Raw genomic sequence first — 21,422 nt, 5'->3', positions numbered from 1 at the left:
TCTCAGCGGCTTCAACGAGCAGGCATGACTGGCACAGGGAAGAGCTTGAGCAGGAAGGCTGAGGAGCAGGAAGCTGCATGGACCAGATGACAATGACCTCGAGTGCCAGACGATGGAGCCTAGACTTTATCCTGAGGGGAAGAGGAGGCACTGAAGAGTTTAATGCAGGTGTTGTATGTCAGATTTGCATTTTAGAATGACTATTCTGGTAACAACAGAGGCAGGGAACGCAATCCAGGTGCCCTAGCAGGAGGTCCCAAGGTCCTACAGCAGAGAGGAGATGAGATCTAGGAGGGGTAATTTTAAATGAGACACAAGGGGGAGAGGAAAGAAATCTAGGATAAGTCCCAGGTTTCTGGCCTGGGTGACAGGTGGATGGTCGACCTGAATGGAGACCCAGAAAGGGAATGACAGGCAGGCTTGCTGCTCGTGACGCTGCCCAGTTGGATATGTAAATCCAAGGGATATGTGGCCCAAGGGGGAGGACAGAGTTGGACAGAATATGAGCTCTCTTCCTCCAGGATCACCTCCAGAAAGCAGGGGACAGAGCACACGTAGGACAGATTGTAGGGGGAAGACGGAAGAAGGCAGTCACCAAAGAGCAATGAGGTCGTGAGGATGAAAAGCAGGAAACTACGGTGTCACAGAGGCCAAGGTGGATATCCACAAGAGATGAAGAGAGAAGCGGACATGTATCAGTAGATGCTAATAAGCAAGATGAGGGCTTTAGAATATCTACTATAGTAACATGGTGGGGACCAGAAGGCTGCCTGCACAAAACTGAGGGTTAACAGCACTCATGGTGAAGGTGACATCTGACACGAAGGAAAATGTGGTGGAGTGGAGATAAGCAGTGTTAATCAACTGCATTTAAAACAGCTTAGTTCTGCAATTGAAAAAAAAAAGACCACATGGACACCTTGCTGCGGCCTTTCCCATGGCCTTGGAGTGTGTACGGGGCTGCAAGCGAAGGGCTCTGAAGCTTAAAATCCATTAGGCACAGTAAATCCACTGCTGCTCATAAATAGTCCCAGCTGAACTTAATTGAGTAATGAGTAATAACAGATTTTTAAAGAAAAGTCTCTTTTTATACTGCACAATAATTAATGATACTACTACTCATTGCACACACATACTGCAAATCTCGGGATGGGCAAAAACAGTTCAAATGATCTCATTAATTATTATAGTATCACTTATAGCTAAGTAATTAAAGCACAACATAAGTATTCTCAATTTTCTGGATAAAAATGTCATATTTTTATGACCGGAATGTGTCATGAAAAGAATGTGTGTTGTGTTGTGTGTGTATGTGTGTGTTTGTGTGTGTGTATGCAAGTCACTACTATTTTCACATCTCATTGATCTGGGAAGACGGATAAAGACTTAGCTAAAACAGAATTTCCAAGATTACTTAAGTTTCTCTCTTCAAGCTCTGAAACAGTATTACTTAAATCATTGAAAAATTTTCTTGCTTGTGTCCTATTATCAATTGTCTTTTTCCCAGCTGTTACACAACCCCCGTTCATCAATCTAACACCTTTCCTGGCTTCTTCTCTACTATGGACTAGGCCCCTTATTCAAAGCCCTTAGACGGCTTCCTATTATACTTAAAAATGGATTCAACCCTTTCACAACACACCCCTCAGAGCTGGACCCCGGACAACTTCCCGGATCTCAGTTGTGACGACCCTGCCTCTCATTCTATCACACCTTATCCTCTCATCCTGTCGTGGTGCTTCGTAAGTTATCACTACCTGAAATTATACAACCCATTAACGTGTTTACTTATTTATCATACATCTTCCCCACAAGAATGCGGGGAGATTTTATCTGTTTCATCAACTTCTACACTTTCAAGCCAGTGCCTGGCCAGCAAGAATCGTACAGCAAAACTTGAAGAAATCACATTACATGACAGCATGAGTCTAAATAAAAGGCCAAGGAGGTAAGTGCAAGGCTTTAATGATGCTGTGCCTATTTGGGTGTTCAGAGACCTCCTGCTTCCTCTGTTCTTTTTAATACTCTTTTCAATTCCATTCCCTTGCTTCCTTACCTCTCTTTGCCCCCACAGGTAACCACTATTCTAAGTCTGGTGTTTTTCACTGCCTTGTTTTAAAAAAAGTGTTGCTAGTTTTATCACATAAATATACCTAAATAATTTAATATTTAGTATTGCTTGTTTCTGAGGTTTATAACTATTTCCTATACTTTATAACTTTCTTTGCTTTGTTTTTTTTTTATTCAATACTGTTTCTAAGATTCATCCCTGTTGTTGCCTAGAGCTACAGTTCATTCATTTTCACTGCTGTATAGTTAGTTTTATTGTGTGACTATACCAGGGTTGATTTAATTATTCAGTTGTCTGGGAATATTTGGGTTGTTTCAGATTTTACTTTTACAAACAATGTCGCTATGAATTTTCCTGAATATAACTCTTGCTGCATAAGAGCAGATTTCTCTAAGGTATGTCTCTAGGCAAGAAATTGCAGGGTTTCATGGAATGAGCATGTTAAACTATATAGGTAATGTCAAATTATTTTCCTAAGTAGTGTACCATTTTATGTTCCGACAAGCAGAGGATCAAAGTTTTCTGTTTCTTGAAAAAGCAGAGTTGGTATTAGAAAAAATTTTAAAAATGCAATCTAACATTCTCTATCTGTTAACTGGTGAGTTTTGTACATTTACATTTACTGTGATTGATGACTTATTCAGACGTATTTACCGTATTTATGTACACACCATTCTTTCTTGCATCTCAGACATTCCTTTGAGGATTATTTTCCTTCTCTTTGAAGTATGTCCTTTAGAAGTTTCTTTAGTGAAAAGCTGGAAGTAAACTGTCTTGGTTTTTGTTTATCTGAAAATATCTTTATCTTGTGAGTAAACTCTGTACTTAGAATTCTACACATACACATTAATAGTAATAAAACATCTGGAATAGTAGTGGTATTTCCATTACGATGTCCTATAGGTACCAAGAGAAGGAGAGTATTACAAGTAGTTATTCCACCAAGCATCACCGGATCGCCTAGGTTTCTGGTCTACACTAAACATGCTTAACAAACACAAGTCATTGTCCGTGATTCAAGGAGCTTTGAGCAGCATTTAAAAAAAAAAAGAAAGAAAAAAGGAAGTCACCTTAAGCTTAAGTAGAGAGTAAAAGGCTTCTTGTAAAGGCTGAGTTGGGTGGCTTAAGAAGTGCTGTGGGGGGCAGCCGATTAGCTCAGTTGGTTAGAGCACAGTGCTCTTGATAGCAAGGTCGCTGGTTCGATCCTCACATGATCACTGTGAGCTGCACCCTCCACAACTAGATTGAAACAACTGCTTGACTTGGAGCTGATGGGTCTTGGAAACACACAAATAAATTTTAAAAAGTTAAAAAAAAAATCAGGGGGAAAAAAAAAAGAAGTGCTGTGGGAGTTCAGAGCAAGAACTGTGTGAAGAGAGCTGGATCCTAGTCAGGTCATATTGCAGAAGCTCCTGATTTCCACACAATGCCGCTTATGTCGCCAAACCACACCTTTACCTTGAATCTAAGAAAAGCCAGAGTACATTTTCTTCAAAGACAGTATCTTGGTTTAATCTGAATACTGACTTGGGTGCTAGGTTGATAAGAGCAACACTAAGACAATTGTTCTTCAAAACTAAATTAGAGACTAAGCAATTGTAGCAAATGCCACACGCAAATTCCCTGAATGGCAGACTGAATATGCCACTGAGTTATTGGCTTACGTACCAACTCCTTTTGTGAATGGGGGGCATTCCTGCATGGCTTTGTAAAACAAAACAAGACAGCGCAGGTTATACAAGGGCTGGGCTGAAAGCCTCAGGAATTTCTTTCAACTAATTTTTTTGAAAGGTTAATAGCTGGAAGAGTTCTTATGTGACACATCTTAAGCAGACTATGGGAAAGAAGTGTATGTTATTTGTGATATTAATTCCTAATCCATGGTACAATGAGTCACTTATTGACCGGGGAAGAATCTAACTTATTTGGAAAATGAAACTTTCTGAATATTAACTACTAAGCACCTACCCCCCAAGCGAAAGTGGTAACTGGAGTACAAAATGGTTTAGTCTAGAAATAAGATTAAAAGGCCCATTTTGAGTAGAGCAAGGAAAGGAATTTACTTTTATAATTTAGGAATTATTACATTTCGGTCACCTACCCTCCTCTCTATGGAGATTAAATACAGAACATGTCTTTTCTGAAAAATTTTTTTTCTTATCTTTCCGGACTTGGTCCTATGGGTGGTAAAGGAAAAAAAAAGAACAGTTATGAAGGTTTGTGCTATGGGGTCAAAACTCAAGTTTCTCTTCTCCCACCCTAACTCCTTGCCTGGCAGTTGAAAGTCAGCAAGAAGCAAGGACTGAAAAAAACAGCACTGGGTTTCTGGGACCCTGAGACCTCACACTGAGTGATGGTGCTTGAAAGCTAGATAGTTTGTACGACCTGTGCAGTTCATTCACAATAACATGCTCACCCATTCTCAGTCTCATTGCGATAATTCTGCAGCTTTCTGGATTTGCATATTCAACTTCCTGTATACAAAGACCAGGTGCAGGTATATTTTGGGAAAGAATTTTCCAAACATTGGCAGTGTTTAAACAATAGTGACCGTGGAAAGAAGATTTCCTCAACATACTCATTTCAGGAATACTAGAAACATTCTCCCTTTTGACAAACACTTTAATAATGAAAAAGGAGAGAATGGTCTCCCTGAGATATTAGTAACCGAAACTGGACTAGTGGTCCTTAGGTGACTGGTTAGCAGTAGGAAAATGGTTTAATTGGTTATACTTATTTCTGCACCTGTCTTCATCTTCAGGTGCAAAGATGAATATTACTACTACATAATTAAATTATAGGACTTTACTGATACTTATTCTTTTCATGTGTTAACTTAGTTAATTCCTACAACAATTCTATAAGGTAGGCATGGTTATTTTATCCATTTTTTAACAAATAAAAAACCCAAAACACAGAGACGCTAATGAATTTATTTAAGGTCACACAGCTTGTTAAATAGCAAGATAAACTTCAAATAAAAGGTGTGGGTCCAGAATCTACCCTCTTAACTAATGTGCTGTGCTGTAGTGCCTTGAATGAAGTAAGATTTTTTGAGGAAAATAAATTTCTTTGCTTATAGTTGAAAATGGTAAAAGAGAAAAAGGAATATTCTGGGAACTCCTGAGTCAACGTAAGGCTTCAAAAACAATGTTACCAAGAAGGAAGAGAGAAACAAGGGAAGAAATTCTAAAACAGGATCAATGGAGTCACTGTTTAAAGAAAAGAAAGGACGTATTCTCTTGGGAGGGTGTGAACTATTTATTCACCAAAACCTGATGAGATATAGAACACACACACACACACACACACACACACACACACACAACTAAACAAATGCAATATCAGAAAGAATACCAGTCATATAATGTTTTAAATTCTGATGTCTTCCCAAACCTTTCCATCTTAACATCTGGCTTCAAGAAAGTGACAGCGTTCTTTTAAGAGAAACATCCGTGATCGATTGTATGATATTTGGGGGCTGGGGAAGCACGCGGTGGTGATGGTGAAATTTTTATTTAGTTTTGTAAAAAACATCCTCAATCGCAACAGACTCTTCCTGGAATTATATCCAATACCTAATTCCTAAACTTGCTGTTCCTTAGGAACAGTGAGGGGAAAAAAGGTGAATGTGAGCAGTTCCCGTAAAAGAACAATCTCACAAAGGGCTGAAAAAATATTCTACACCTTTATTGACATCTTTCTTTTAAACCCCATTTTGACATTCCAACTTTGAAAACTGAAAAACAAATCCACGTTACCATTAAAAAAAAAAAAATGAATGCAAGAGAACAAGAGAATGCAAGAGAGAATCTGAGACCACACAAATTTGCCGATAATGAGTATATGTTACTTTTATAACGGATATAAACATCTTAAAAGTACATCATCATTACCAATTACTATTTAGTGCACATAATATATGTGATGCCGGGTTTCTTCTCTCAAGGTGCTTGTTGTCTAATGAAGAGAGTAAATTATGGTATTTTGTGGCTGTTGACATTACATATCCCTCATTAGGGTTTAGTCATATAATGACCACATGTGAGGTATATAATTTGCCAACTTTAGCAAAAGCTGGATTCTAGGGGTGAAAAAGGAGAAACAGAAAGACAGGTGGCTAATTACATAGAACACAACCATGTTACTGGGTTTTTAGGCCCAAGAAGCTAAAGCATCTGTCATGTAAGTCCTGAGGAAAAGACAGAGTTTTAGAAAAAGGGTCTATCTGTATACGGAAAAAAAAAAAAGTCATTTAATGGTAGATTCATCTTAATTACAATCGAGTAAACTTTAAACCATAAGAACACTTCAGATTCACACAATTACTAGTGAGATGTCTTATGCAGACTCACGACAATCTATTTCATTTTGAATGGAAATGTTTATCATATCAAAAGACATTATTATATATATATTTATACAACTGGCAATAAAAATAGCAACGATTACATCAGTAATGACTGCTATGTCCTGAGAATGGATCCACATTATGATCAACAACACTGTAATACAAAGAGATTTAAGACCACAGACACTTATTTGACTAAAAGGAATACTACTTTTTTATTTTCTTCTTTTTTCCCCCCATAAAGTTCATCTCATGTCTGACTGTGGTATGGATGTGTTTTCCCCACTTTTTTGTAGACCTTCATTGAACTATCTCTAGTTTCTACCCTCTCCGTTTTCTGCCTTCATTCCGCTTCTCTTTATACATCAGATACTATTAGAGGCAGATCAAAAGTACACAGAAGAACTGCCTGACTTTATTCTAGAGAGTCAGGCCAACTTCAGGGAGGAGGTGGCATTTGCACTGAGTCTTGAAGAATGAGTAGGAGTTGGTTAGGCTGAAAAGGGGAAAGGCAATCTAAGCGGAGAGAAGACTGTCTAATGGCATGGAGGCACAAAATCTACTGGCATGTTGTTTCAAACAGGAGGAAAGAGGTCTGGAGAGGCAAGATGACAGGGCTGTGTGAATGGGTTTGAAGTGGGTGGGAAAGCAGGGATGGAGAGAAAGGTTAAGAACAACAGACTGTTGCGTTCCGGAGCTCAGAGTATACAGACCTGTGGGCAATGGGCAATTTTTACTCCTTCCACATCTCCCTAAGCCCGTTGGTTTCTTTCCCACGGCTGGTCCATGCTACACAGCCCCTCCCACAGCTCCTCTCTATACGCCAGTCTTGTCTTTCCAGGAAAAAGAAAATCTGCTTTTCTAACTAACAATACTCCTGATGTTTCATCTACTCTGGAAGAGTGGGATCTTATAGTCAAGTAAAGAAGTGTTCATGAATCTATGTAAAGACCATCATTTTTGGAATTGATTTCATATACTTGATACTAGTAACTTTTCCCATTCTGTAGAAAGTTTTAGTTGTAATTTTTCTAACCTGCTTTTTCTAAACTAGTAAAAGCTAGTTTTCTGGAACTAGGTTACAGACAGACTTTGGCCCATTTAACAAGGTCAGACTGTTTATTCTTGACAGAATTCTTTCCCACTGTAAAAAGGTACTTTTAAATGCCACATTCCAAGAGCAGTGCCAGTAAGCCACTGAAGCATATTTTCCCACAAGAACTGATACCATGTACAGTCCCCACCTCACTGAAATCACCCAGTTACATAAGGTACAGATAGTATTCAACATCACTGTGAAATCTATTAACTGAAGTATGCCAGCAAATATTCAGGAAACTTCCATACATTTCAAAGCATCGTAACCTTTAAAAATGAATTAACCAAAATAAAAGGGAAAGAAAGGGAAGGACAGCTTTAGAAAGAAAAAAAAAAAGAATTTAAGACAGCGGAAGAATAGAAATCCTGTAACTTTATATTAGTATCCAAACCTAGAAGTAGTAGAGATTTTTCTCCCTTATTTTGGGGTTTTTATGGTTGAGTTGTTAAGTTTACAGCCTCACTTTTAGATTCTGCCAGCCTTCAAAATAAATACATGAGCAGCGCTAAAGTAAATTCTCCTACGCTTTCCCCTTCTTTCTTTTGGATGTTTCCCTGAGACTTGAAGGTAGATTATTCCTCTACAGCCAACTGTAAAGTTTAACATTCAAATTTATGAGGGATTTAAAAATCATCAGTATCCTTACAGATGTTGGGCGCAATGATGTCACTCAGCCTGTGTTTTAATTCCTAGAGAAAAGGAAAGCAGAGCGCAGGAGCAACAAGGGGAAGCGTTCCAAAGAGCATCATTTAGAAACAAACTTGGAATATTAGCAATAAAACAGGAAAGAAAACCCAGCATTACAAAGCAATCATATAAAAGTTTGAGCTTAACTTTTGGAGAGACCTGGACAAATTAACAAAGACAGGTACCTAATCTTTTCAAGGATCCAAGTGACCTATAAATAAGTAAATTGACTAAAAGAAATTACAACGCACACATTTTCAACCTTTTCCTGTGACACACCAAGGCTCACCAAAGATCTTAATTTTTCAAAAAACATGCCATGCAGAAAATGTAAGTGCACAGGTTGGGATGTGTGGAAGGTTTGTGACCTTGGGTAAGGAGGGATGAGGCACAATGATTACCAGAACGTTATGAATGGCTGTGCACGCAGACATTCAAAATGCAAATGTTACTCCCTCAGAGCTCAAGTTACTATCAGGGAGTGACGCAGGCTATTGGGAAGATTAGCTACAAGTTGCGTCTAAAACAAATAAAAACAAACAAACAAACAAACTTTAGCTGCTTATAATTATGACGCAATGGTCCCAGCAGCAACATGGAAAAGCCAGAGTTGGAAATTCATTCATTGATTCACTTGAAAGCATGGAGTTGGGAGAGAAAGTAAATTCAAAGAGTAGTGAGAAATTAGATGGTGTTAGATAATAAGCAATATGAGGCTATGTGTATGGGAGTGGTCTCTGGGTGGGAGTGCTAATGGGAAGACTACACTGCAAAAAAAACTGCATGCTTAGCTACAGAGTTTGGAATTCATTCATTAGGCACCAGAGAATCAAGAGGATTCATTTCATTAACACACCATGTACTGACAAGTGCCTACCATGTGCCAGGAAGGCACTGCGGGAAACACTAACATACCGTGTTTCTCTGAAAATAAGACCTAACCGGAAAATAAGCCGTAGCATGATTTTTCAGGACACTCGTAATATAAAATAAGCCCTAATGCATCTTTTGGAGCAAAAATTAATATAAGTCCGGTCTTATTTTCGGGGAAATATGGTAGGGCTGCTTTTATATTACGAGCATCCTGAAAAGTCATGCTAGGGCTTATTTTCCGGGTAGGTCTTATTTTCAGGGAAACGTGGTAGTATAAGATTTGGATTGAGTGAATAAAAATGGGTATGTCCAATGTAACAGAATTTCAATAACAAATCTTGACTTAGGAACTTACACAATGAGACTATCAAATCCAAGCAAAATGAAGATACTTCCACTTTTTCCTTCCTTCAAGGAAGTAGTGATATCTGTAAAACCAAGAGGCTCACATATCCGAAGAGTTCAAGAGGACATAAAAATCCAATTTATAGAAACATCGTTTTATATTCAATTCCAAGGACTGTGTCACATACGTCTGTGAATGAACATAACACAACACTCAAGTGAATTTAGTGGATATGGAATTATCTCATTAAATACAGTTCATCAGTCTAGCCCTTGATCAAGCATGAAAAGCATATTCCCATAAGAATGTTCAATGTTAAGAGGAAACAAATTTTTTTTCCCATTTTCTGTATCCCTGAGAAACCTTTTGCCTGCAAATCCTCTCTGAAGCATTTAGTGCTCTCAACATTAAGACAACGCTTGGTCTTTACACTGACACTTGGCCTCCAGCTTTTGAGATATCATCGATGGCATCATACAAGGAGTCTATATAACGGGATATAAAAACACCAGACCCTGTCTATACCATATCTTGATAGGACATGCTAGCTGAACAGATATATGGAGGAAGCAAAGAACATCCTGTCCTTTCTGAGTGAAACATCCTCCAGGCAGCAGCATTACAGTGAAACCGTTTTCGTCCAGAACTAATTAGCCACTTATGGAGGAGCTAGAACTAGGTGAGTCAAATGAATGACTATCTTTTATACATAAGGAAAGCAGTCATTTGATTCACTTCACAAGTCTACTTGGTGCAATTAAGTACCCACGCGTATGCACACACACCTCCAGTAGCTTTCTGTATCGTACAGCTTACAGTATCTTTCTACACGGGAGACATTCTCACCGTGGTCACCAGTGTTTGCTTCACTGAAGAGGCAGAGTTAACCTATCAGATGGTATCTCGAAATGTGTTTTATTACCGCCGAGAATGCGTAACGGAGGATCTGGATGGGTTTTCATGTTTGTTTTGGCTCTGGCATTTTCCATGTACCCAGCCCTGGGAATCCTGAAGCAAACGTGTCCTGTTCCCAGCTCTGTGCACTGCTCCATTGTGTTCCACTTCCCTCACTGGTGAAAGTGAAAACGAAACCGGCACAAACACCCCATTGTTAACTATGAAATATGTACTGGCAACTGTGAAGTTTTCACAAAACAGACCTGGTTGTGTCATGGCAAGGAGACGCTGAGCAGGGAGGGAGTTACAGGAGCCTTTCCGGCTTCAGAGGTGTGTCCTGCACTTTCCCTGAGGTGCTGAGACTACAGGGCTTTGGGTTTTTTCCATTATACTCGTGTAATGCTCTTGGTTTGATTTACTCAGTATGTACTGGCAGCATTTGCAGGCTTCTGTGGGAGCAAGTCGGCTGCCCAAGCCGAGGCACTAACCCTGCCAGGTCTCCATAGTAAATACAACATGCACGGAGAGGAAACAAGCATAAACAATTTATTTTCTCCTGTAAAAGATGACATTGTCCTCCGATCTCTGGTCCTGTTTCACTTTGTCAACTTAATGGTGCCAACTGGGTGCCGTACAATGAGCTATTCCAAACACAGACACAGAAAATAAGCCTGGATTGTATGATGCACATATCCATGGGGCCTGTGTCCAGGTGGGTTCCGAGAGGAGGATGCTGGCCACCTCTGTGAGCATCCCACATCCTGGCATGGGTGGGCAGGCCCGTGCCTTCCTTGATGCCCAGCCATTGAGGGTTCCTAAGTCACGTGGCCTCATACAACGGTGTTCCTTTATAGAACTTATCTCTGTTTGTAACTATACATTTCTTGGTATGACTATTTGATTAAGATCTGTCTCCCCGTTTTGATTATATGTTCTATTATAGCAAAGACCTTGTTAATTTCTGTCCACAGTCACCTCTCAGATTCATTGACAGTGCCTGGCATGTGATCAGTAATTATTTGTTAACTGAATGCCCCAACTCCATTTTGTTAATTTTCTCCCTTAGGCTCATCAAAAAGGTTCTGAATCTGCATGGTTGTTTTAGTGTTTTTTAAATGCTACCAACCCTGGGGTTGGAGGAGGAAACTATGTATTGCTAGAGGCATAAGAAAGGAATGCAAGCAATTCAATTTTTGTAGTATTTGTGGTATTAAATAAATGAATAATCTTAAATAAGGCAACTTTGGGAATCTTATCAATTCCATACGAGCAGAAGGAAAATCTCCAAGTGAATTTTTGTGCTTTGTAGGGCTGCCTTCTCATGTTTACTATTTACTTGTTGTCGTTTGTTGATTTCTACAGAGTGGAAAATGTTTTCAGAATGCTTATGTCTTTTAATAGGGAAGATGATACGGAACAAAAAGACCTTTGGAATGTAATTCACTGAGAATTTTATTAAGTCACTAAAAAGACAGGGGGATATTCTCACTGTGGTACATTATGGTACAAAGGGGAATTTTTCTCTAAACTGTGTGTGTTAGGCACAGGCATTTAGAGGAAAATTGCTAATTTTATCTTTTGTTTAGTGATTATAGAAAGGCCCTCCAAATACACTGAAAAGTTGCTGTACTACTATTCACTGTAGAGCAGAAATTGTTTTAAGGCAGACCCATCCTGGCCTCCATCCCAGCATGTTAAGTTACTGAGGCACCAAAAGGAACGACCTCATTTTAAGGTGTAGACTTCTTTTTATCCACGGGCGGCTTTATGTTGACTGTCCTAGGGAGTGAGTGGCTCTAACTGCCTGAGGGTTGGCAGTCACATCAGGATACAGAAATGTCAACACTGGCACTGCTGACTGGCCTCCAGGTGGTCTCATGTACAGTGACGACAGCACGATGTGTGTACTGCCACCATCTTGCACTGGTGATTTTAAAGAGGACATAGGAGTGAATAATCCAGAGAACACTTGATTTTTCCTAAGCAATGATATATTTACAAAACAATCAGGTGTGCTCAAGTGTGGCAGAAGAAGTTTCATTTGGAGGTCTGCATAAAAAATTAGCTAAGCAGGAGGCACTAAACTCATGCCTCAGGGTTATTCAACTGTGTCAAAATGTGGCATGAGCTAGTTTGTTGTTGTTTTTTAAATTACAATGTCAGCAAGACTAAACATATATATTAAAAAATGGGCTGTTGAACATTTGTGGAACCTCTGGATATGCTTTGTAGACCCAGAGAATCCTAAAGAACATAGTTTGATACGCTCTGAAGTACTGGAGCCTACGGTGGGGACAAGAGCGGAAGAGTCGGGGGCGGGGTGTGTGGATTCTCCAAGCCATTCACAATCTATTTGGTGAATTCAGCATGAACCTGGTCACAAATTGCCTGCCAGAGTTTCAGTTTCCCCACTTTCAAAACGAGGTGGTTAATCAGGAGTGCCCCAAACTCCAAACCCAATGGCAACATTAGCACCCTACATGCCGCATGGTTCAGTTTAGAAAAAAAAAAAAAATGAACGATTTTACATTGTACACAGAGAAGACTATTTTCTCCCTGGGCTGCTGTTCACAGCGCTTCACGATGATCAGCGTCATCATCGCGTGGCTAGTGATGGTCCAGGTCTGCTGAGACTCGCCCGGTCAGAGCTGGGGGCGCCATCGGGCGTGACCAAAACTGCTGGCTGAGTGGTTGGTCTCTATGTCCCTTTTGTCTTGACAGATAAAAATGAGTTGCACCATATACCATATTCGACATGGGAAGTACTTAGAAATGGTGACTTTAGAATGACTCTAAATAGAATGTTAGCTAGTCTTATGGTTGTTCTATTGAATAAGCATATATTCTTGAAACATTTCTGCCACGGAGGTTATATAATCACGAGACATGATTTTGTCGTATCACTTAGATGCAATGCAAGGGACCTCCCTGTAACCTGTTCTCTTTGGTGTTTCACACAAGTGTAATTTTTCAATGCAGGTCACAAAATTAATTTTCATGGTTTCAGAGAAACTCTTCTGATACAAATTACCTAAGTCGGGTGCTAAGCATAATGGCCTCCGCTTCTCGAGTCCTAAGGGGCCTCAGAGGCTCACAGACAGACACTCTAGTCCGAAGAGCCACACTCTGCCTGCCAGCTGCTGCCCCTTATGCTTGAGGCGAACCCACAGCTGGCACAATCTGCTGTTAGGAGGAAGACCCTGAGAATTGCTCATGCAGTTCCCATTGAGTCAGGGAATTCCAACGCCCTCAGCGTGGTAGTGTGGTGGTGGGGAAACGGGGGTTCTAGGAGGCATGCCACCTTGGCATCCTGGATTTCAGGCTCCATGAAGGGAGGAATGGCTGTAGCATGATGAGTGCAGGCTCCTCTAAAGCATGAGATCCAGGCCAGGGGCCCCCTCTTGTCAAGTCTAAGGTATACAATGTAGCCATACACATCTTAATTCTACAACCTTTAAAGAAATAGGTAGAAACAACCCTTACTCCGTAAGGGTACCTGTGCATACCTCGCTGTATACTGAGCAGCAAAAACCCACTAATGCACCTGAGTGTCATGCTGAAAGCAGCCCAGCAGAGTTAGGTGTCTAAAGGGCTTTGAACCTGCCTTATCAGATGGAGCAAGCTAAGTCACACCTACACACCTGCACCTACAGTCCGGACTTATAATGACTGTCCTAAATTAATTCCTCAACAGGTCAGCTCCTTCAAAGTGCTTATAGCCTGATAAATAAAACTTCCAAATAATTACAAACAAGATAGAAAGCAGTATTATGAAAGACATGAATGAGATATTACTCTGAAATCACTGAGGGAGGAAGGAGGAATTCATTTCTGCAGGGGGTACCAGAAGGGGACACTGAAGCCAGGCTTTGGAAGATAAGTAATATATTAGCATTTCTCATGGCTGGAAAATGTCAGTTTTGAATCAGTTAACTTGCAGTTCCTTTAACATTCCACAGACTAAGTTGACTCCCAGTTCCTGTATGACATAACCCACTAAAAAATGTGTATTTCCAGGAAGTGGAAAAATAAATACCAGTTTAGTCTGAAAAATTGGGATTCCAAGTCTTTATATGTCACCCTGTACTTGTGAACTGACATATTGCTATACCAAATGGATTTTTCCTTTAAATAAAAAAGTAAAACAATGGGAAAAAATTTACACGTAGTACTCTATAGGAATCATACCCGTTATTACTGCCATTAAATTCCAACGATCACTCTTTCAAGTAAGGTCTGCATTTGTTCTGGTGTCTTTCCCAGTTGCTAATGTTTTTCTACTTTATATCACCCTAAGTAACATAGAGTGCGCAGCACAAACTCGATATTGAAAAATGAGGTATTACGATTGCCCTTCCCCTCTTCCCTATGAAATAATTTGTCTACATTTTCCTGTCTGAACATATCGACTTGCAGCCAGAATGGAATGTTAATTGACGTTGTGCACAAGCTGGGCTATCATTCCTCAAATTTAATAAGGTTTCCTGTTTTTATTTATTGTTTTTAGTCCCCATTTGGGGGGATCAAAATAAAGGGTCTCAGTTATGGCTCATCCTTCCCTCAGTTAATGTACCCAAAGGAGGCCAGTTCCTTCCATCTGTTTCTCTGATGACCGTCCGGTTCCTATTCAAGCTTCTCCCCAGGGCCTTGAAACAACATGTATAACTACTTCCTAGGGAAGCCAGCAACCTACCTCACCCTTCCCACTGGGGAAACACACAGACTCAGCCCTTTCTGATGTGATTATCTAAGAAAACAAGGGCTCGCTTGACCTAGCCCAATGCTGGGCTATATCCTTTAATCACCATCTTGTGTCTGTCTTCTCAAAATCGATGGTGTGCAGACAAAGAGGAATCAAGTACAACTTCTCTTTTACCAGTGAGGGCACACTCCAAGGAATCCCCTGTAAAAATTCGGGTGCCCTAGGTAAAGTGTATAATGTTGGGAAAGTAAGGGGTCTCACTTGTCCAGGTTGCAGTGTCCATATTTCGGGGGTGGGGAAGCACAACCCTTTTGTAAACTGAATGTTTTTCTAAAGGCAAATTCTCTCTCTCAGATAATTTCCAACTCCCCTCCCAAATTTCTACTTCTCAGCGGAGGCATGACAGGAATGCGGGGAAACCATTTTTGTTGTGCAGAATATTGACCTCCTGGCAGCCACCTCCTTTTCCCAAGTCACTGTGATGACCGAAGACGTGGCTAAACATTTCTCAACAGTGCCCCACACCCAGGGCGGTGCTGCCCCTGAGCGAGAACCACCTCAAGGCTAAAAATGGACTGGATGTGAAAAACGACAGTTACCTGAGAGGATGCTTTTTGTTTTTTAAAAAAAGACTTTATCTAATGCTTTGAGGGTCATTTCTACAGACAACACTGAATCAAACGGATTCTCCCCATCGACCTTCTGCCTCAGAGAAGCAACATAGCAAAGGGCCATTCCTTGGCGTTTTGTATCTATGGTTGAATCACTATAGGTAAAACCGGTCTTTCAAAGAGAAGGGTTATCACTGCCTACTCCCGGGCTTCTCTTCTTATCTTTTGGGGCAGAATGTCACAAAAAGTCATCTTACAGGAACTACAAGGAGAAATAGAAGCTAACCAAAGTCAACAGCTATTATATTATGGTTTTGTGTCCCAATGAGACAAAGAACAGGATATGTAACTATCATCCTTTGCCAAAACAGAGCCCTTCAATTTATGCTTTCCCTTCTGGCCTGACAGAATGCTTTCCTTCTGAGCACCACCCAGCAAGGTGATGCTACTTATTCCTGGGTGTTCCAAGTTCACTGTACACTTACTTTTTTCTTTACAGTTGGCACTACAGCTTCAGAGGAGTGTTTTCTCACACAGCTGTGCAGGCACCCTGGCTGCTCCTCAGAGCAAGATGCTGCACACAGGTCAGCGTTCCTGGTGCTCTCTCTTCCTTGACCTTGAACTGTTTCCCCAAACATTATATATGCAGCTCTCAAAGTAGTGGTTATGCATTTGGAAACTTATAAGTGATTCCTTTCTAGTGTCTAAGATGCAACCGGCTGCTTCTGCAATGGGTCCTGCCCACAACAAGCCCCGTCCGGATGTGTCTATAGTCGTAAGCAGAATGCTTTCCTTCTCCCCACGGCCATATGAAAAAGTGCAGGCATTTTGTCTACCTGCTGACCACTGGCAGTAATGACAACAGAGGTTTGAATGGGGGGCAGTTTGCCATTTAAAAGAGGAAGAATAAATTTAATGAAATGAACAGCACTCTCTCACTCACCACTGAGGTAAGAGCCATCTGAAAACTGTAGATGCGGGCAAGGCCGAAGTCAGCCAGTTTTATCTGTCCACTGCTGGTCACCAGAATGTTCTGTGGTTTTAGATCACGATGTACTACTCGGTGAGAATGAAGAAAGTCCAGACCTCGGAGAAGCTGATGCATCATGTCCTAAATAAAAGCAAAAAAAGAAAATCAATGAACAGTCAAGATGGAAATTCAACATGCCAACTCCTCAGCATTTAAGAGTGCTTGGCACCCGGAAAGCATTTGATGAATATTTGCTGAATAAATGAATTTGTCTTCCTTCTTACCTTTCCACTCTCCCATTGTCAAGATCGCTACAAAAGATTATTTTACTACTCTCACCTCGTATTTTATTAACGAAAGGAAAATTTAAAATAGTTTCAGATGGTACAGGAAATATTCTGGAAGGATGTATACCAAACTGGTATCAGGGGTTAATGTTAAGGAGAGGAAGTAGGAGGTTGGTGAGAGGGGGATATTTTTTACTTCATATACTCTATATGGTTTAATATTTGATTTCAATAATTAAAACCCAGTGAATGATAATAACGTTAATGGTAATTCTTATTATTTTTATAGCGCCAGATACTAAGCAGACACGATGAGTCCAGCACTGTTCCAGCACCTACTGTTTAGTAACCCAAGTAATCCACACCAGCGCACTGAGGTCAGTCATATCACGCCCCATTTTACAGGTCAAGAAACTGACACACAGCAGCTGTATGTTAATTAGTCCAAGGTAACACCACTAGCCAGAATCTTGATTCAGAGACCAGAAGAACTGGATTCAAATCCTCAATGCACTTCTTTAGTAGACCAATGACCACATTAGTACGTAAAACTGGGTAAGCCATTTAACTGCCCCGAGCCTATTTTTCTGTCTGTAAAATGGCAAAGCAACAACACCTATTTTGTGGGATCATGGTTTACAAAGCACTAAGCAGAGTAGCACGCATTTAATAAACGGTAGCTATTATTGCCATCATCATTAACCAGCACAACGCAGGCAGGCATTCAGGAAATAAACCAGTACCACATCTTTTCCTAATTTTAGCACTGATAAAATTAGATACAAGATTTAAAACTCGGGAACAGTATCTGAAAGGAGGAATTTAAAACTCTGACCATGATGTGATCCTCTGAAATCTGGGGTTAATAAGATTGATCTACCCCTCAAAATACTGTGAGGACAATGTGTACAACGGAGGATAGAATTATCTTGTTCACGTAAGGGTTAGACAAATGACGAGGCAGCGTCCTGCGCTGTAGAGCTGGCGGGGGCAGTGAGGACACACCCGTTCAGCAGCCGGACCACTAATCCTCTCATGGAGAACCGTGTATCTGGTTATTGGCTTCAGGTACTGGTTCTTCCTTCAGAGTTGGCAGTTCTGTCTTTACGTCCCAGCTTGGTTAAAACCAAAGCCTTAGCTTTGCCCTTTATAGAACGGAGAAGATAGTGCTTCCTTTTCCTAGTATTAGGAGATTTAAATGAAGTAATAATGTATGCCAAGGGGTAGTGCGGTTTCTGGCACATGGTAATCCTTGCATAAATGATAATCATTAGTGTCTCATTTGCTGGGGGAGACAGTCACAAACAACTGTAAGAAAATGTGGCCCGTGCCACAAGGTCAGTGAAACCAAGTGCTAAGGGTGAGCGTGCAGTGTCAGAGGTGTACTGAAATCCTTTTTGTGATCCACCTAAATGGATACAGTAGACCCCCCCCCCCCCCCCCCCGGTTATCCGTGGTTTCATTCTCCATGGTTTCAGTTAGCCATGGCCAACGGTGGTCCAAAAATATGAAATGTAAAATTCCAGAAATAAACAATTCGTAAGTTGTAAACTGCATGCTGTTGAGTAGTGAGTGGTGTGACAAAATCTTATGCTGTCCCACCTGGGACATGAGTCATCCCTTTTGTCCAGCGTATGCACACTGTATACACTCTGGCTTTTAGTCACTTAGCAGCGGTTAGATCGGTTATCAGATGTTTTGAGAGAGAAAGTGAGTGAGCACATTCACATAACTTTTATTATAGTACATTGTTATAATCGTTTTACTTTATTATTGGTTATTGTTAATCTTTTACTGTGCCAATTCATAGGTATGTATGTATAGGAAAAATCATAGTATACATACGGTTTGGTACTATTGTGGGTTCAGGCACCCACTGGGGGGGTTTTGGGACATTTATATCCCCTGTGGATAAGGGGGGGACTACTGTATTCTGGACTGGCCGGGGTTACCTTCTAAATTTCCAAAGGTGAGAAGTCTGGAAAAGACTGCACCATCGAAGGACAGTCCTTCAAGACTTAAGAAACCGCTACAGGTCAAACAACTTGCAACGAATAAACAGGAGTGTGAAAATGAAGCACAAAATGTCAAGGAAAGCACTCTTCTGCTGTGGCAAATAAGTCTTTATTGGAAACATATGCACACACTTGTAAGCACTAAATTTTAAATAGCATGACTAACTTGAATAATGTCATGCTGGCTCATCATCTTTAGCTTCTTACGCATTAAGTACCAACCATTTAAAACAGCACAAAGAATAAATCTGCTTGGTTCATGTTTCAGTGTTCAAACAATTTAAGCAGCCAATTAGCAGAACACAATTTTTAAAATTTGAACTAATTAATAATAAGGCTCATCTATATTTATAAAAAGGCCTGAACTAGAGTTAAAAAAAAATGTGCATGGCTTTTATTGTGCATTTATTTATACAGCATATATTATAGTTTTCTTAATTATAAAATTGGTGTATGCTTAATGTGGAAAATTATAAAATTTTAAAAAATTCCAGCGGAAGAAAAAAAATCACTCAAAGTCCCACCACTGAGAGAACAGAGAAACCTTCAGTGTTAAATAATTTTTGTGTCTTTCTTATCTGTATTTCAAAACTTACATGTATTGCTGTATTTGTAGGTATAAATATAATGGATATTTATATTATGATTATAATTTATATAATTATAATCATTATATAAATATTACATACTTGTGCTATATTATGTTAAATATGTTTATAAATAAGATGCCTATTATTCTGTACACATTATTTTGTGGTTCTTGTAAAACATTTAACAATTCATTATGACTATTCTGCCACTTCAACAAAACTCTTCAACAAAAATTTTTTTTATACAATGTGATTTTTAATGGCTGCATGGTTTTCCTCCATGACACGCCTTAATCATTATTTGGTTTTAGTTGTGTTATTTGGAACTTATACCAAGAGTCTAGTTCTCCTTTGTTTAAAGGCTAGACTAGATGAAAATGACTTTGTATTAACATCACATCTAAGCACGGGTTAAGCAGTGCAAATCCACATACCTGCACTAACATTGATTCCACATTAATGATGCCAATTGATGTAGGAAAAGTTAGTCTACATAAGAATTACCATTCTTTAGATTTCGTTAGGTTACTATAATCTGTTTTTGGTTAGCAAACGGGGTTTTCTTTTAAACTTATAATACCTAGCTACCATTAGAGTTTTGAACTACTGAGATTTGAACTAATGATTTTTTAAAAAATCTTGCCAAAAATCTCATTACCTTCAGCAAACCAATTGTGAGATAGGCTGATGAACATAACAGACGTGTAATAAGTATGATTTGGGGACCCTCCCTCAATCTTTAACCATCATTCATTGGAACACCTAATCTCAAAAGGGAAATATACTCAAACTATTCTCAGAAACTCTGGTTACAATGAAAACATGGTCCCAATTCTCGAGAATGGTACGGATGAATGAAGCTGTAACACTACACCAGGTAAGAAAAACACCTTTCCTTCAGAATCACAAGAAGTGCTCGGATCGAGGATGTTTCAGAGGATTTACTACTTAAATTTATTATCTGTTCTACCTCAATATATAGTTTCACGAGACATACTTTTAAGTTAGCTCAAGATTTTAATCTAAATTAATCTGTCTTATACAAGGCAAATGTTTCACAGTAATCCTAGTGACGCAATGCAATGAAACTACGGATACTGCCAATTAAAGCTCTTTAAGTTAAACACAGGTTTCAAACCTTTTTATGTTACAGTGTACAATCCTGGTATGAAAAGTTTGAACATCTAGCCATCCTTATGATAAACAGTCACTTGGGGCTTCACTCTGTATCTTTCTGAAACAAGTGATGCTGAAGCAAGTTTCCAAAGGACACCATCACAGAACAAAGTCTGGCTCCTAGTGACTTTAGGTGGAGTTCTACCCTGGAACTCCCCTAAAAAGACTCTGGACTTCAGTCTGAATACCAGAAATATTTACAGCCTTGTAATTGTTTTTTTTAGGTGTTCATCCTCTTATTTCTTTAAAAACAAAACAAACAAGCAAACTGAAAACCTACCTCAAGCTTTTCTAACGGGAAAAAGTTTTACCCTTGGGTCTTTTTCTCCAACTACAAAAAAGTATATGTACTTCCCCAAGATACTAAAACCAGCCAATTTATTCCATATAGCAAGTCACAGAAAAGGCACCTTTTAATGGACAATTCTGTATTTTTGGACACATCTACCTAATCGAATTGATATATTCACTCCTCAAAATTTTAGCAACAAAAAAGCACATCAACAGTTTATCTATTAAAAAATTTTAAATAAGACTTCTACAACTTATAGTCAAGGATAATCATTTTTTCCTTCTTATGTGTAAACCACAGTCTTTTCACATTTGTTATTCAAGTTTCGACAGCAATATCTGCAGAATGATTTGTTGTTTCCTATGAAGGGTATCAGAGGCGTCTGCAGTCTAAAATAGATCACATATAACAAAGGTTTTTTTATACTGAACTGATAACACTGACTTCTGGTAGGG

General features: G+C 39.6%; 1 protein-coding gene and 1 long non-coding RNA gene across 8 annotated transcripts in view; one reads left to right on the top strand and one right to left on the bottom strand.

Moving 5' to 3' along the window:
• The window catches only part of CDK6 (cyclin dependent kinase 6), a 219,100-nt gene that overhangs the window by 91,627 nt on the left and 106,051 nt on the right, over positions 1 to 21,422 (bottom strand). For all 7 annotated transcript variants that reach the window (XM_019729705.3, XM_074340726.2, XM_074340727.2 and 4 more), the window contains one exon: positions 16,581 to 16,748. In XM_019729705.3, the coding sequence (XP_019585264.1) occupies positions 16,581 to 16,748 (168 nt within the window). The remainder of the gene's footprint in view (positions 1 to 16,580; positions 16,749 to 21,422) is intronic.
• On the top strand, positions 1,855 to 16,574 carry LOC109446378 (uncharacterized). Its single transcript, XR_002137204.3, has 3 exons — positions 1,855 to 1,948; positions 16,137 to 16,221; positions 16,339 to 16,574. It is a non-coding gene; the product is annotated as an uncharacterized LOC109446378 (long non-coding RNA).

This window comes from Rhinolophus sinicus, chromosome 4, assembly GCF_057876585.1.
Source record: "Rhinolophus sinicus isolate RSI-liver-muscle chromosome 4, RSI-T2T, whole genome shotgun sequence".
Classification (NCBI taxonomy): Eukaryota; Metazoa; Chordata; class Mammalia; order Chiroptera; family Rhinolophidae; genus Rhinolophus; species Rhinolophus sinicus.
Note: the sequence above shows the minus strand (reverse complement) of the source record. Positions and strands in the feature narration are given on the sequence as shown.